The following is a 14,200-nucleotide window of genomic DNA, read 5'->3' as shown; positions in this document are numbered from 1 at the left end:
ATTCTAAGGCTGTGCCCCCGGGTCCTAGTCTTCCCTGCTAATGGAAACAACTTCCCTACGTCCACCCTATCTAAGCCATTCATTATCTTGTAAGTTTCTATTAGATCTCCCCTCAACCTCCTAAACTCCAATGAATATAATCCCAGGATCCTCAGACGTTCATCGTATGTTAGGCCTACCATTCCTGGGATCATCCGTGTGAATCTCCGCTGGACCCGCTCCAGTGCCAGTATGTCCTTCCTGAGGTGTGGGGCCCAAAATTGCTCACAGTATTCTAAATGGGGCCTAACTAATGCTTTATAAAGCTTCAGAAGTACATCCCTGCTTTTATATTCCAAGCCTCTTGAGATGAATGACAACATTGCATTTGCTTTCTTAATTACGGACTCAACCTGCAAGTTTACCTTGAGAGAATCCTGGACTAGGACTCCCAAGTCCCTTTGCACTTCAGCATTATGAATTTTGTCACCGTTTAGAAAATAGTCCATGCCTCTATTCTTTTTTCCAAAGTGCAAGACCTCGCACTTGCCCACGTTGAATTTCATCAGCCATTTCTTGGACCACTCTCCTAAACTGTCTAAATCTTTCTGCAGCCTCCCCACCTCCTCCATACTACCTGCCCCTCCACCTATCTTTGTATCATCGGCAAACTTAGCCAGAATGCCCCCAGTCCCGTCGTCTAGATCGTTAATATATAAAGAGAACAGCTGTGGCCCCAACACTGAACCCTGCGGGACACCACTCGTCACCGGTTGCCATTCCGAAAAAGAACCTTTTATCCCAACTCTCTGCCTTCTGCCTGACAGTTCGATGGCTTTCCATTACTTATACATGTCATGCCAACGAGATTAAAGAGGTTGACATAGTTTTGCTGGGTTCGTTCAGTGAATAGCACAGCTATTTCTAGCCTCTCACACTTGAAAGTTCAACAAGAGCAGGAAATCAGCCATTTGTATAGTTGGATTTTTATTTTTATTTTATTTTTGAACACGTAGCCTGGACTCCTTAGAATCAGAAAGGTCCAGAGCGCACCGCAGCACAGTGGTTAGCACTGCTGTCTCACACCGCCGAGGTCCCGGGTTCGATCCGGGCCCCAGGTCTCTGTCCATGTAGAGTTTGCACATTCTTCCCGTGTCTGCGTGGGTCTCACTCCCACAATTCAAAAAGATGTGCAGGGTAGGTGAATTGGAAATGCTAAATTGCCCCTTAATTGGAAAAAAAAAATTGACTACTCTAAATCTATTAAAAAAAAGATTTTAAAAAAGAATCCGAAATGTCCCACAAAATTAACTGCTGAAAATACATCATGAAGCAGAATTTAATAGTCACAATCACCAGTAATGCCGAACCCTATATCCTCAGTGACAGAATGCATACCCATCAGTCAGAAGCTCAATTCCATATGCTCATGTGTTCACATATGCAACAACTTTTAGGTTTCCTAATTTTAGGCTGCAAAATTTAAATTAGATTGCTACAGTTGTCAGATGTTGAAATTGTCCGCCAACACATTTTTAAATGGCTCCTAAACATTGCTTGTTGCTGGCACTGTTACCAACCTATAAGTCTTACTTCAGATATCTGATCTGTATCTGTTCTGTGAGTGATGCTGAAAACCTCTTTTCAAATAGAGTCATTAGTTTGTACTAAGCTGCATTTGTTTATCCTTCTCTCCCCAATAACATCTAGTTTGAAGATGGACTGTGTTAAGATTGTACAGCAATTAAGTCCCTTTGCCAGCTTTGATTTATATTTTTATTAAACCGGTGTGTAATTCGCAAAATTGTTCTTTTTCCAGTGGCAGCAGAATTTCTATCTATTGCAATAGAATGTTTTCTAAGTACTTTACAAAAGAAAGTGAATTCAGCATTTTCATTTAAATCAAGAAATGAAGGAGAACACGGTGACGCAGTGGTTAGCATTGCTGCCTCACAGTGACGAGGTCCCAGATTCGATCCCGGCACTGGGTCACTGTCTGTGTGGAGTTTGCATATTCTCCTTGTGTTTGCGTGGGTGTCACCCTCACAACCCAAAGATGTGCAGGTGGGTGGATTGGCTACGCTAAATTGCCCCTTAATTGGAAAAAATGAATTGGGTACTCTAAGTTTTTTTATAAATCAAAAAATGAAGGCTAACAATGGTATCATCAGGTGCAGACCAGTCAATACTTTTAAACAAAATAGGCCCAAAAAGGGGGGCTTTGCCTCTTAAAGCGTGCACTAGGAAATCCACTATGTAGGAGGATTATCAAAAATAAAGAGAACAAATAAGGTTTAAAATGCAGCCAAGGTTTTCTGCTGTGCAGTCTTGACTAGATTCATACTGGATTTAACAAAATGGCTTTATGTGCACAGAAATAGGAGCAACTTCTCCCTATATATGTATATATCCATTGCAAACTGAATGTTTTAACAAGAGAACATATCAAGATACTGAGGAGGTTTTAATGGTACATTGGACTTTGCAAAGAAAGAACAGCTAATCAAGTTAACTCCATCAACAGATGCATTACTTCCAAAATGCTTTTCACTCTGTGGACTCCCAGCATCTCAGACAAGCTCATGGGCTACATGCCTTATTTGCATGTTTGAACTGTACTGTTCTGTGCACCTGAAAATTATCAGGCAACATTAGCTAAATGTAATAACCAAAACATTGCACAACACGACAGAAGAGTGAATCAGAATTTGAAACTTGAAACAATATTTAGTAGCCTGACTTCCAGCTGTAAACTGAAGCAGAGAAACTGCTCAGTGAATTGTAGAAGTGCTCAAACGATTTTGCAAGCTACAGTCACCATTTCTGAGAAACATAATGCTAAATACTAAATGCTCCATTTGGCAAATATAGCTGAATTACTAGCCAATGTGCCTCAGTAAAGATCTCATTGTAAACTTTAAACATTCCGACAAAGACAAAATAATCTTTCCTCCTCGAGATTTGTTTATTCTCACGTGTACCGAGGTACAGCGAAAAGTATTTTTCTGCGAACAGCACAAACAGGTCATTTAGTACATGAAAAGAAAAAGAAAATACATAATAGGGCAACACAAGGTACACAATGTAAATACATAGACACCGGCATCAGGTGAAGTATACAGGAGTATAGTATTAATCCGGTCAGTCCATAAGAGGGTCGTTTAGAAGTCTGGTAACAGCGGGCAAAAAGCGGTTTCTGAATCTGGTTGTGCGTGTTCTCAGACTTTTGTATGATTTTCGTACCAGTCTGTCATATTACTGCCGGCAATAAAGCTTTGCAAACTTACTCGCCAATTTCCAGCAGCAACACAAGTCATTTACTTAATTCGGTGTATTTTTGACTAGAAAGCATTGGCTGGTACAGAACCTATAGAGCTGCAAAAAATGAATTATTTATTGAGGCCATCAGCCACATGTGCAATGGGGTAGGAGGGGACTGTGGATCAAAAAGAATAAAACCCGTTTATCAGGGCTTGCTTTACAAGGGTTTTATTAAAGATTCACTGAGTTAAATGTTTAGGAAGCTACCCAAGACCATACCTACAATCTACAATTCCAATGTGATTTTTAATTTATTTTTCAAATTATTAGCATTTAAAAAAAAAAAATTTGCAGTACCCAATTCATTTTTTCTAATTATGGGGCAATTTGGCATGGCCAATCGACCTAGCCTGCACAGAGTGCAGAAGGAGGCCATTCGGCCCATCGAGTCTGCACCGACCCACTTAAGCCCTCACTTCCACCCTATCCCTGTAACCCAATAACCCCTCCCAACCTTTTTTTGTTTTAAATAATTTTTATTGAAGGTTTTCATAAAATATCAATAACAAAACGAGAAAGAAAAAAGAACCCAACAGGGTTAAGTACAAAACACAATCTAAAAAAGCAACCCCTCCCCTGTACATAAATAATAAATTAACATAAACACCACGACTTAACACAACAGGTGTATACACCCCCTCAGACCCTCCAGTGCACATAACACAAAACAAAAATAAAGTAACCACGGCCCCCCCCCCCCCCCCCCCGAGCTGCTGCTGCCATTGACCAATGTCTATCGTTCTGCCAGAAAGTCTAAGAACGGTTGCCACCGCCTAAAGAATCCTTGGACCGTCCCTCTCAAGGCGTATTTCATCCTCTCCAATTTAATGAACCCTGCCATATCGCTGATCCAGGATTCCACGCTTGGGGGCCTCGCATCTTTCCACTGAAGGAGAATCCTTCGCAGAGCTACCAGGGACGCAAAGGTCAGAATTCCGGCCTCTTTCGCCTCCTGCACTCCCGGCTCCTCTGCCACCCCAAATATTGCGAGCCCCCAGCCCGGTCTGACCCTGGATCCTACCACTCTCAACACCATCCTCGCTGCGCCCTTCCAAAATTCCTCCAAATGCCCAGAACATATGGGTATGATTTGCTGGGCTCCCTGAGCACCTAACACACCTGTCCTCACCCCCAAAGAACTGGCTCATCCTTGTCCCGGTCATGTGTGCCCTGTGCAGCACCTTAAACTGTATGAGGCTGAGCCTCGCGCACGAAGAGGAAGAATTCACCCTTCCTAGGGCATCTGCCCACGTCACCTCTTCGATTTCCTCTCCCAACTCCTCCTCCCACTTACCTTTCAACTCCACCACCGAGGCCTCCTCCTCCTCTTGCATCACCTGGTAGGTTTCCGAGATCTTCCCCACTCCCACTCACCCCCCGAGAGCACCCTGTCCTGTACTGTGTGTGGCAGTAGCCGCAGGAATTCCACCACCTGCCGTCTGGAAAACGCCCTTACCTGTAAGTACCTGAAGGTGTTCCCCGGGGGGGGAGCCCGTACTTCTCCTCCAGCTCACCCAAGCTCGCGAACTTCCCGTCCACAAACAGGTCCCCCAACTTTCGTATCCCTGCCCTGTGCCACCCCGAAAACCCTCCACCTGTTCTTCCTGGGGCGAACCGGTGGTTCCCCTGTAATGGGGTCCACGCCGAGGCCCCAACTTCCCCCCTATGCCGCCTCCACTGCCCCCAAATTTTGAGGGCTGCCACCACCACCGGGCTCATGGTATACCTCCTTGGAGGGAGCGGCAGCGGCGCCGTTGCCAGCTCCCCCAGATTCGTACCCACACAGGACGCCGTCTCCAGCCTCTTCCATGCAGCCCCCTCCACCTCCATCACCCATTTGCGCACCATCGTCACATTGGCGGCCCAGTAGTACCCACAGAGGTTGGGCAGCGCCAGCCCCCCCCCTATCTCTACTCCGCTCCAGGAACACCCTTCTCACCCTCGGAGTCCCTCGCGCCCACACAAACCCCATTATACTCCTGTTAACCCGCCTGAAAAAAGCCTTCGGGATAAACACGGGGAGGCACTGGAACAGGAACAAAAACCTTGGGAGCACCATCATTTTGATTGACTGCACCCTACCCTTCTGCCTTCTGCACTGTAAATTCTATGAAATACCCGCCAAGGACAGCGGCAACGCGTCCCACCTCTTGAACTCCTCCTCCATTTGCTCCACCAGCCTTGTAAAGTTAAGCCTATGCAGGGTCCCCCAGCTCCTGGCCACCTGGACCCCCAAATATCTGAAGCTCCTCTCCGCCCTTTTTAGTGGGAGCCCCTCACTAAGGGCAAGTTATCATGGCCAATCCACATAACCTGTACGTCTTTGGACTGTGGGAGGAAACCGGAACACCCGGAGTAAACCCCTGCAGACACAGGGAGAAATTGCAGACTCCGCACAGACGGTGACCCAGCGGAGAATTGAACCTGGGACCCTGGTGCTGTGAAGCAACAGTGCTAGCCACTTGTGCTACCATGCTGCCCATCTTTGGGTTGTGGGAGCGAAACCCACGCAAACACAGGGAGAATGTGCAAACTCCACACGGACAGTGATCCAGAGCTGGGATCGAACCTGGGACCTCAGCGCCGTAAGGCAGCAGGGCTAACCCACTGCACCACCGTGCTGCCCTTATTAGCATTTCCAATACACATATTTAGTGAAGATCACAATATAGTTAACTTCAAATTAAAAGTAGACGCAAAGCATAAAAAATTCCATTGGGCCAAACCCTTCTAATATATTGTACTGCAGAGAACCAACTTCTCATTTCTCCGTAGAGAATCTCAGGAGATTAAAACCAACCAACGACTCCCTTTATGTAAAATGCGAGGGATTTCCCATTCACTCCACATACTTAATTTATTTAGTGCCCTTGACATAGAAACATGCTCAAGTTTGTTTCACAGGGCCGGGGCGGGTACAAGCGGTTTAAATGAATGTGCTGCCGCGATTCCGGTTTATTTTTCAATGCCTGCCGATTTTCTTGCCAAAGGCATTTTTTAGAGAGATTGAAGGAATGATTACCTCGTTCATATGGGGAGGGAAGGTGGCCAAAATTAATAATAATCGCTTACGGTCACAAGTAAGCTTCAATTAAGTTACTGTGAAAAGCCCCTAGTCACCACATTACGGCGCCTGTTCGGGGAGGCTGGTACGGGAATTGTACCCGCGCTGCTGCCTTGTTCTGCATTACAAGCCAGCTATTTAGCCCAGTGTGCTAAATTAGCCCAAAAAGGTGCTACTACAGAGAGGAAGGCAGGCAGGGGGTTTGAGTCTTCCAAACCTGATGTATTATTACTGGCCGGCGAATGTGGAGAAGGTACAGAGCTACGTCAGAGGGGTTGACTCCCAATCGGTCAGAATGGAGGAGAGTTTGGGTAGGGGGTCAGGATTGAAGGCGCTAGCAACAGTGCCGCTCCCGATGGCCCCGGTGAGATACTCAGGGAGTCCGGTAGTAATAGCTTCGTCGAGGATTTGAGGTAGTTTCGACAGCACTTCGGGTTGGGGGCAGGGTCAAGGGAAATGCCAATTCGGGGGAACCATAGATTTGAGCCAGGGAAGTGGGATGGAAATTTTCGGAGATGGGAGGAGAAAGGAATTAGGACACTAAAAGATGCATTTCTTGGGGGTCGTTTTGCGGGATTGAAGGAGCTGGGAGCGAAGTATGGACGGGAGCAGGGGGAAATATTTAGATACATGCAGGTTCAAGACTTTGCCAGAAAGGAGATGCAAAGCTTCCCAGTAGAGCCGGCTTCCGCATTGCTGGAGGAGGTGCTGACGACAGGGGGACTGGAGAAGTGGGTAGTATGGGCGGTTTACGGGGCTATTTTGGAGTAAGAGAAGGCGCTGCTAGAAGGGATCAAGGCAAAGTGGGAGGAAGAGTTGGGAGAGGGTATTGGGAGAGGAGGGGTTCTCGTGTGAGGTGCTCCGGAGGGTGAACGCCTCCACCTAGTGTGCGAGGTTGGGGTGATACAGCTGAAAGTGGTGTATAGAGCACACCTTACAAGGGCAAGGATGAGCCGGCTCTTTGAGGGGGTAGAAGATGTGTGTAAACGTTGCGGGGGAGGCCCCGCAAACCACGTTCATATGTTTTGGTCCTGTCCAAAGCTGGAGGATTACTGGAAGGAGGTGTTTAGGGTAATCTCTAAAGTGGTGCACGTGAAACTGGGCCCAGCCCTCGGGAGGCCATATACGGAGTGTCAGAGCAGCCGGGGATGGAAACGAGCGCAGAGACAGATGTTGTAACCTTCGCCTCGTTAATCGCCCGAAGGCGGATCCTGTTAGGGTGGAGATCAACCCCTCCACCCTGTGCCCTGGCGTGGCAGGGGGACCTGCTGGAATTCTTAACGGGGAAGGATGGAGGGGTTCTACAATTCATGGGCGTTATTCTATGCACTTTCAAGAATTGGATCACATCGAACATTAGGGGGGGTTGAGGGCTGGGAGGGTTGGGGAGAGGGGCGCGGTGTGTGTTAATGGTGACTATGGGTGATTCCTGATTCCTTTTTGTCATTTATGTTAACATGCGGGCCAATGTCTGGGGTTTGGTGGGAGGATGGGATCGTTGTTATTGATATGGGGATTGACATTACATTCGTTACTGATTATTGTTTATTGTTGGGTGTAAATTGGGGAGAAAATGTGAAAAAGGAGAATAAAAAAATATTTTTTTAAAAATTGTGTTTCACAGAGACATAAAATGGATCGCTAGCAACGGAGGGGATACTTGGAAGGTTATTTGATCTAAGAAGTGGACATTCCTGAATTGCCCTCTTATGGACTAAACTGATCTCTCTACGCATCTTCTCTATTGTAGTAGCACTATACTCTGTGCTTCACCCGATGTCTATGTATTACATTGTGTATTTATCATATGTCCTATGTTTTTCATGTATAGAACGATCTGCCTGGACTGTACGCAGAACAATACTTTTCACTGTCCCTCAGTACACGTGACAACAATTCTAAATCTATTGAGGATGACTTTAAAGGAGGAAAGAGTGGTGAATAAAATACAACACAAACGACTTCCCATTCATTCCCAGCATAAAAATTCCAAAGGAACTTATTTGCCAAACACTGTACAGAAATACAATGAAACATTCCTGTTCTCATTGGTATTGTGTAAAATTCCAATACATTTGAGCAGTTTCCTAAATGTTGGAGTTCTGTGAAGCAACTTTTACAGACAAGATTTAATATGAAGACCAGGGATATCAAACTGTCCAAAAACACATTTTCAGTTCTTCCATGCAGCTGTTTGTCTATGTAACCCCTGAAATGGCTGCTAATACAGTCTCTTTTATCAAACTCAAATTCAAGATCCAAGTCTCTACATTTTTCAGAATATATAAAGATAAAGATTTTCACTACAAAGAAATACATTTTTTTAGAACTGAAAATGATGCACCTGGGTGTTTCTGAGAAATCATATCAATTAACTGCACTTTACTCAAACAATATTAAAACAGCTAAATGATGGTGAACGCACCACACCTTTGGAAGACCTCTCAGGGATGAAATTAAGAAACACTTCAGATAGAAGTTTGGAACTGTCTTCTGTAAAAGGCAATTAGTGCTCGGTCAACTGTTCATTTTAAATCTGAGACTGATGCATTTTTGTTTGCCAAAGTGGACATGGAGCAAAGTATTTGGAGTTCGGGAACCGGTCAGCCATTGAACTCATTGAATGGAGGAACAGACTCAAGGGGTTAAATAACCCAGTCCTGATTCTATATTCCCATATCAAAGGCGGCCTCAAATGTATATTGCAGGATTTAAGATTTAAGTGTTCTGTAATTTTACTTACTTTGCCGAGAGATTTCACAGACCATTTTATCAGATGTCAAGTTTGGATGGTAATATTGATATGTTCCATTTTTGCATTTGTTTTCAACAACTGAGGCACAGAAAAAGCTACGAGTTCCCGACTAGAAGAACAATTCGGAGAATAACACATTGGGCACGATTCAATGAAAAAGTTTCCAAGTGTAGTAACGAGCGGGAACTGCTGTGACTCGGCGCGGCGAGGTCACTGCAATCCAGAGATAATTGATCCACTAAAGGAATCACGCCACAAATCATGCGGCCCCCCGCAATCATGCTGCCCCCCCCAATTCGGGAACGCAGACCTGGGGAGGCTCAGAGAGAGGTCATGGCCAGAAGGAATGTCCTGTTGCCCAGAGGGTCAGCCACAGGGCAGCCAGTGCTCCCTGGGAGGAAATGGCAGCAGCCGTCAGCTCGGGCATCATGAGCAGGAGGAACAGCACCCAGTGCCGCAAGAAGATAAACAACCTACACCAGGCTGCGCAGGTGAATTGGCACCGGACTATCCCCCCCCTCCCAAACCTGGAATGTGCCACTGCCCAGCACCGTGCCCTGGTCCACCCACCCTCAACTCCACCCCAGGAATGTGCCTGGCACCGCTCCGCCAGCACCGTGCCCATGCCACCAACGCAACACCCCCGCCTCTCATAACAATACCTCAGAGGAAACCCCGAGGATGCCACCATTGATTCTTCACAGCTTCCATCCCTCCACCAGCGCAGAGACACACATGTCGGTGGGCAACAGCAGTGGTCAGACTTCTGGGGCACAATCTGGTGAGCACCAGTTGTAGATGTACATCAGGTGGAGGCAGGAACGCACAGGCGAGACGGCAGTCGGAGTTCTACTGAATCCCAGGACCCAGCTGGGTCCCAGTCAGATGATGAACATCTGGACCAGGTTTACTCAAAGCTGATGCAGACGATAGAGAGCAGCCGTGATGCTTAGAGAGGTATGTCAGCAACCCTCCAGCAATGAGTGGCTCATGAGTGGCTATGGTCTCCGCACCGGTCACCGGCCTCCATACTGGCGTCATTACATAGATCTTCAGCGGGTACCCCTTATCCCCCAAGAGGCAATCAGCCATCCTGGGGTGGTCCTTGAAGAGGCTAAGAAAGTCTGACTGCCCCAGGATTTAACTGTTGTGCACACACTCTGGGAAGCATGCAAGCACATGTATGATTGTAAGGTGTTGGTTGCACAGAAGCTGGATGTTCAAGGAGTGGAACCCTTTCCTGTTGACGCAGGGCACTACCAGACGGCCCGGTGAGCACAGGTGACATGCATGCCATCTATGAGCCCCTGGACCTGGAGCATCCTGGCGATGGCAGAGAATCCTGCATCTTGTTGCGCTTGGTCATGTCGAAGTTTATATAGTTCTCTGCCCAGGCAAACGGGGCACCCATGATTCTGTCGGATCTCTCTGTGGGCTATAGCTTGTTTTTTTAAATTAATTTTTTTGCTTTATTCACTTACGAGATGTGAGCGTCGCTGGTTAGGCCAGCATTTATTGCCCATCACTAGTTGCCCTTCAGAAGGTGGTGGTGAGTTGACTTCTTGAACCGCTGCAGTCCTTCAGGTGTAGGTACATCCATTGTTAGGGAGAGATTCCAGGATTTTGTCCCAGCGTCAGCGAAGGAACGCCGATATATTTCCAGTCAGGCTGGTGAGTGACTTGGAGGGGAACCTCCAGGCTACACAAGTCCCCACTCGAGCCCTGGAATGATCCCGAGGCGTAAATGTTCAGGCTGCGATGACTTGACGGCCACTGGCAGCAGGTGTCCTTCTCCTCCACGTGGTGCAAGGTCCACAAGGACATTGCATAGTGGCCTCACAGTCTGCTTGTTGAGGCAGAGCCTCCTGCGGCATGTGCTGTCCGTCATCAGCTCGAAACAGGGGTCCCTCCCTGGCCGGATAGAGTTTGGGGAGGACCCCTGCAAATGGGCCGCCGCCTCGAGTCTCTATCGACTCTGCTGCTGCCGCCGTCTGGCCACCTGGTCTGCCAGCAGCACCACTAGGGCAAGTTCTGCGGGGTCAGAATATTGTTCAGACCATTCGATCTCTGTAAGGAATTGGGAGAGGGTGTGAGACTGACAAACAGTCAGTCCCCATTGCTCTCTGCCCCTCCCCCCCAAATGCCTCCCAGCATGTCCTGCCCAGGCACATCCAGCCGCAGCGGGGGGCCCCTATTCACGGCCCCCACACTGCACCCCAGATACCCGCACGTAACGTTATCTCCCCATTGCACGAACACACTCTCCGGCCGAGGACATATCCCCGGGGCTGGGGCACATCCCCTGTGAGTTGGATGATGGCTGCTGCGTCCGTGGTGTTGCCTCCCGTTGTGTCCAGGCACAGTGTCCAGACATCACGGTCTGAATGGGATGCTAGACAATAACTCCCACATGCTACATGGCACGCCCACTACGGAAATCGACTTGGGATGTGTGAAGTGCTCACTTAACTAGGATTGCCAATTCCCTGTTAGCAATAGCCTTCAGCTGCACGGCCAGAGGCCTCCAGGGTCAATGGGATTTATGGGTGGTCGGTGGGACAGACAGGCAGGGAATAGGGATGCCCTTGGAATGGGTATACATGATCTAGGGGTTGGCATGGCAGATCCGCAGCCGGTCACCCTCCCCACCCCCCACCCCAACCCCCCACCCCCGGCCAGCTTCAAAACACCCACCCCCTATGCCAGTGCACCAAACAGAGGCTGGTTCTGATTATGCAAGAGGATGGTGATGCCTTTGGTATGAAATTAGTGACATTCAGCAGGATCGTAGCAATGTTTGGGATGGTTTGTGGTGACATCAGAAATGGAAATAAATGGAAACTGTCAAGACTGAACAGGCTGACGGCAAACCCATCAGACTGAGGATGCAAAACCAGTAGATGGGAAACACGATCTGGCATTCAGGAGGCAGCAAAGCAGCAGCTTTCGTTAGAAAGGACAGGAAACGTGGGAACAACACTGAAGATGCTTCTGACTGGTCCAATTAGGATCATTTCTTTCTCCCATTTCAATCCCACCGATGCACCTATTCCTTTATTAAACTTGATTGATTTTGTCAGGGTCCCAGTGCATTGGTCAATAAACAGCGTTTTCAAATTGCTCTCTACTCTCACCGTTTGGTAACACTCAAAACTTAAATGCAACAGAATATTGTTATTGAGATATAGCGGAAATGTGCTCACATGTTGGCTTAGCTGGTTCACTTGGTAAATCCCAGGCGGCATGGTGGCGCAGTGGTTAGCACGGCTGCCTCACGGCGCCGAGGACCCAGGTTCGATCCTGCCCCAGTTCACTGCTCGTATGGAGTTCTCACATTCTCCCTGTAACTGCGTGGGTCTCACCCCTACAATCCAATGGTGTGCATGGTAGATGGATTGGCCGTGCTAAATTGCCCCTTAATTAGAAAAAAAAAAGAATTGGGCTCTAAATTTATTTATTTTTTTAATTAAAACAAACTTGGTAAATCCCGAATTCATTACAGCTAAGAAGATCCCTAGTTAAATCCCCGGTCTATCCTGAACTATCTGAATATGGTCAGGTGACACTACAATTGGCATCTCTCAGGCTAGTGGTAAGAGTGAAAATAAACAAGGATGTCCGCGCCTTGTCAATTATCTAATGACTCCTACTGGAAAGAATGCAAGTGTGGGTCAGGCTCGGGTGTAATGCTCTGCGTGGTTGCATTTTTTTTCATTCTAAATTATGCATGAAGACTGAGCACCTGGTTATGTACTGGATGGCTACAGGCCATATAGAGCCACATCCTAGTACAAGCTACTAGAAGAGAAATGAACAAAAAGATTTTTTTTTTAAATAAGAAAAAAATGATCAAATCAACAAAATGTGTGATCTGTAAAATTCTAGGATAGCCAGCATTCAAAGGGTTGAATTTCACACCCCCTTTGGTTGAATTTCATACCCCTTTTGATAACATATCGGCTGATGTATGATACTATTAAAAACAGAACTCAAAAATCAAATCCCTGCAGCAGGAAATCATTACCTCTGAAACGTGTGCATTTTTTTCACTCACCAATTTTCTGGTTGAAGATCTTCTCAAAGGTTAGTTCATCTCTTTCCTCCAGGTACTTTTGCATAACACTGCGTATGCTGAAAATTAAGAAAAAGTAAAAATGTAGAAATCTCCCAGTTGTTTCATTAAAGTGCAAAATGTTGACTCCCAACACACCGCATGAAATCTTATTAGTTTCACTACTGGCTGTCGCAGATGATTCCTTTAATTAGTTTCGGAAAATCAAATGAGTAACAAATTATGGTCGAGTGAGAAGAGAGAATGTCACACAGTTTGCCTTACAATACTTCAGAAATTGTCCTAAACATGGCACCTCCTTTTAAAAAGGTTTAGTTTGGAAATGTTTATTTTTTAATCTTTCTATTTTTCTTTGCTGCTTCCAGACCTCAAGTCCTACACAGCCACAGTGGCAAAAAGCAAACCTAGTCTGTCAATGCTGATATCTGTCTTGGGCACTTGTAGGGGCTTTTCACAGTAACTTCATTGAAGCCTACTTGTGAAAATAAGCGATTATTAATTAATCAATTGTACAACAGCTCCTCTTCCTCTCTCTGGGGAATTGCTTATTTCCACGCTTATTTCCACCCTCCATCTCAGAATGACTCTTACTCTGATGTTATGCTCTCTTAGCACATAAATGACCACTGAGCCCTTATTAACCATCATTTTTAAGTGATTTTACCTTTGTTATCTCCAAGTAACAGCTCGTCCCTCCACTCAACAGAGTAGTATGGCTGAAGTCATGGCATGGGAAGTTGCAACTGCATACAGCTACAATCTCATGATTTACTATAGTAAGAAGTCTTACAACACCAGGTTAAAGTCCAACACGTTTGTTTCGATGTCATTAGCTTTCGGAGCGCTGCTCCTTCCTCAGGTGAATGAAGAGGTATGTTCCAGAAACATATATATATACAGATTCAAAGATGCCAGACAATGCTTGGAATGCGAGCATTAGCAGGTGATTAAATCTTTACAGATCCAGAGATGGGGTAAACCCAGGTTAAAGAGGTGTGAATTGTGTCAG

The 14,200-nt window shown here is 46.5% G+C and overlaps 1 protein-coding gene across 1 annotated transcript in view; it reads right to left on the bottom strand.

Annotated features, from left to right (window-relative positions):
- grk3 (G protein-coupled receptor kinase 3) overlaps positions 1-14,200 on the bottom strand; it is a 416,009-nt gene that overhangs the window by 389,754 nt on the left and 12,055 nt on the right. Inside the window, exon 2 of the mRNA XM_072488700.1 lies at positions 13,174-13,250. Within this exon, the coding sequence (XP_072344801.1) occupies positions 13,174-13,250 (77 nt within the window). The remainder of the gene's footprint in view (positions 1-13,173; positions 13,251-14,200) is intronic.

The sequence above is a fragment of the Scyliorhinus torazame genome, chromosome 1 (genome assembly GCF_047496885.1).
Source record: "Scyliorhinus torazame isolate Kashiwa2021f chromosome 1, sScyTor2.1, whole genome shotgun sequence".
In the NCBI taxonomy this organism is placed as follows: domain Eukaryota; kingdom Metazoa; phylum Chordata; class Chondrichthyes; order Carcharhiniformes; family Scyliorhinidae; genus Scyliorhinus; species Scyliorhinus torazame.
This window is presented reverse-complemented; position numbering and strand designations above follow the sequence as displayed.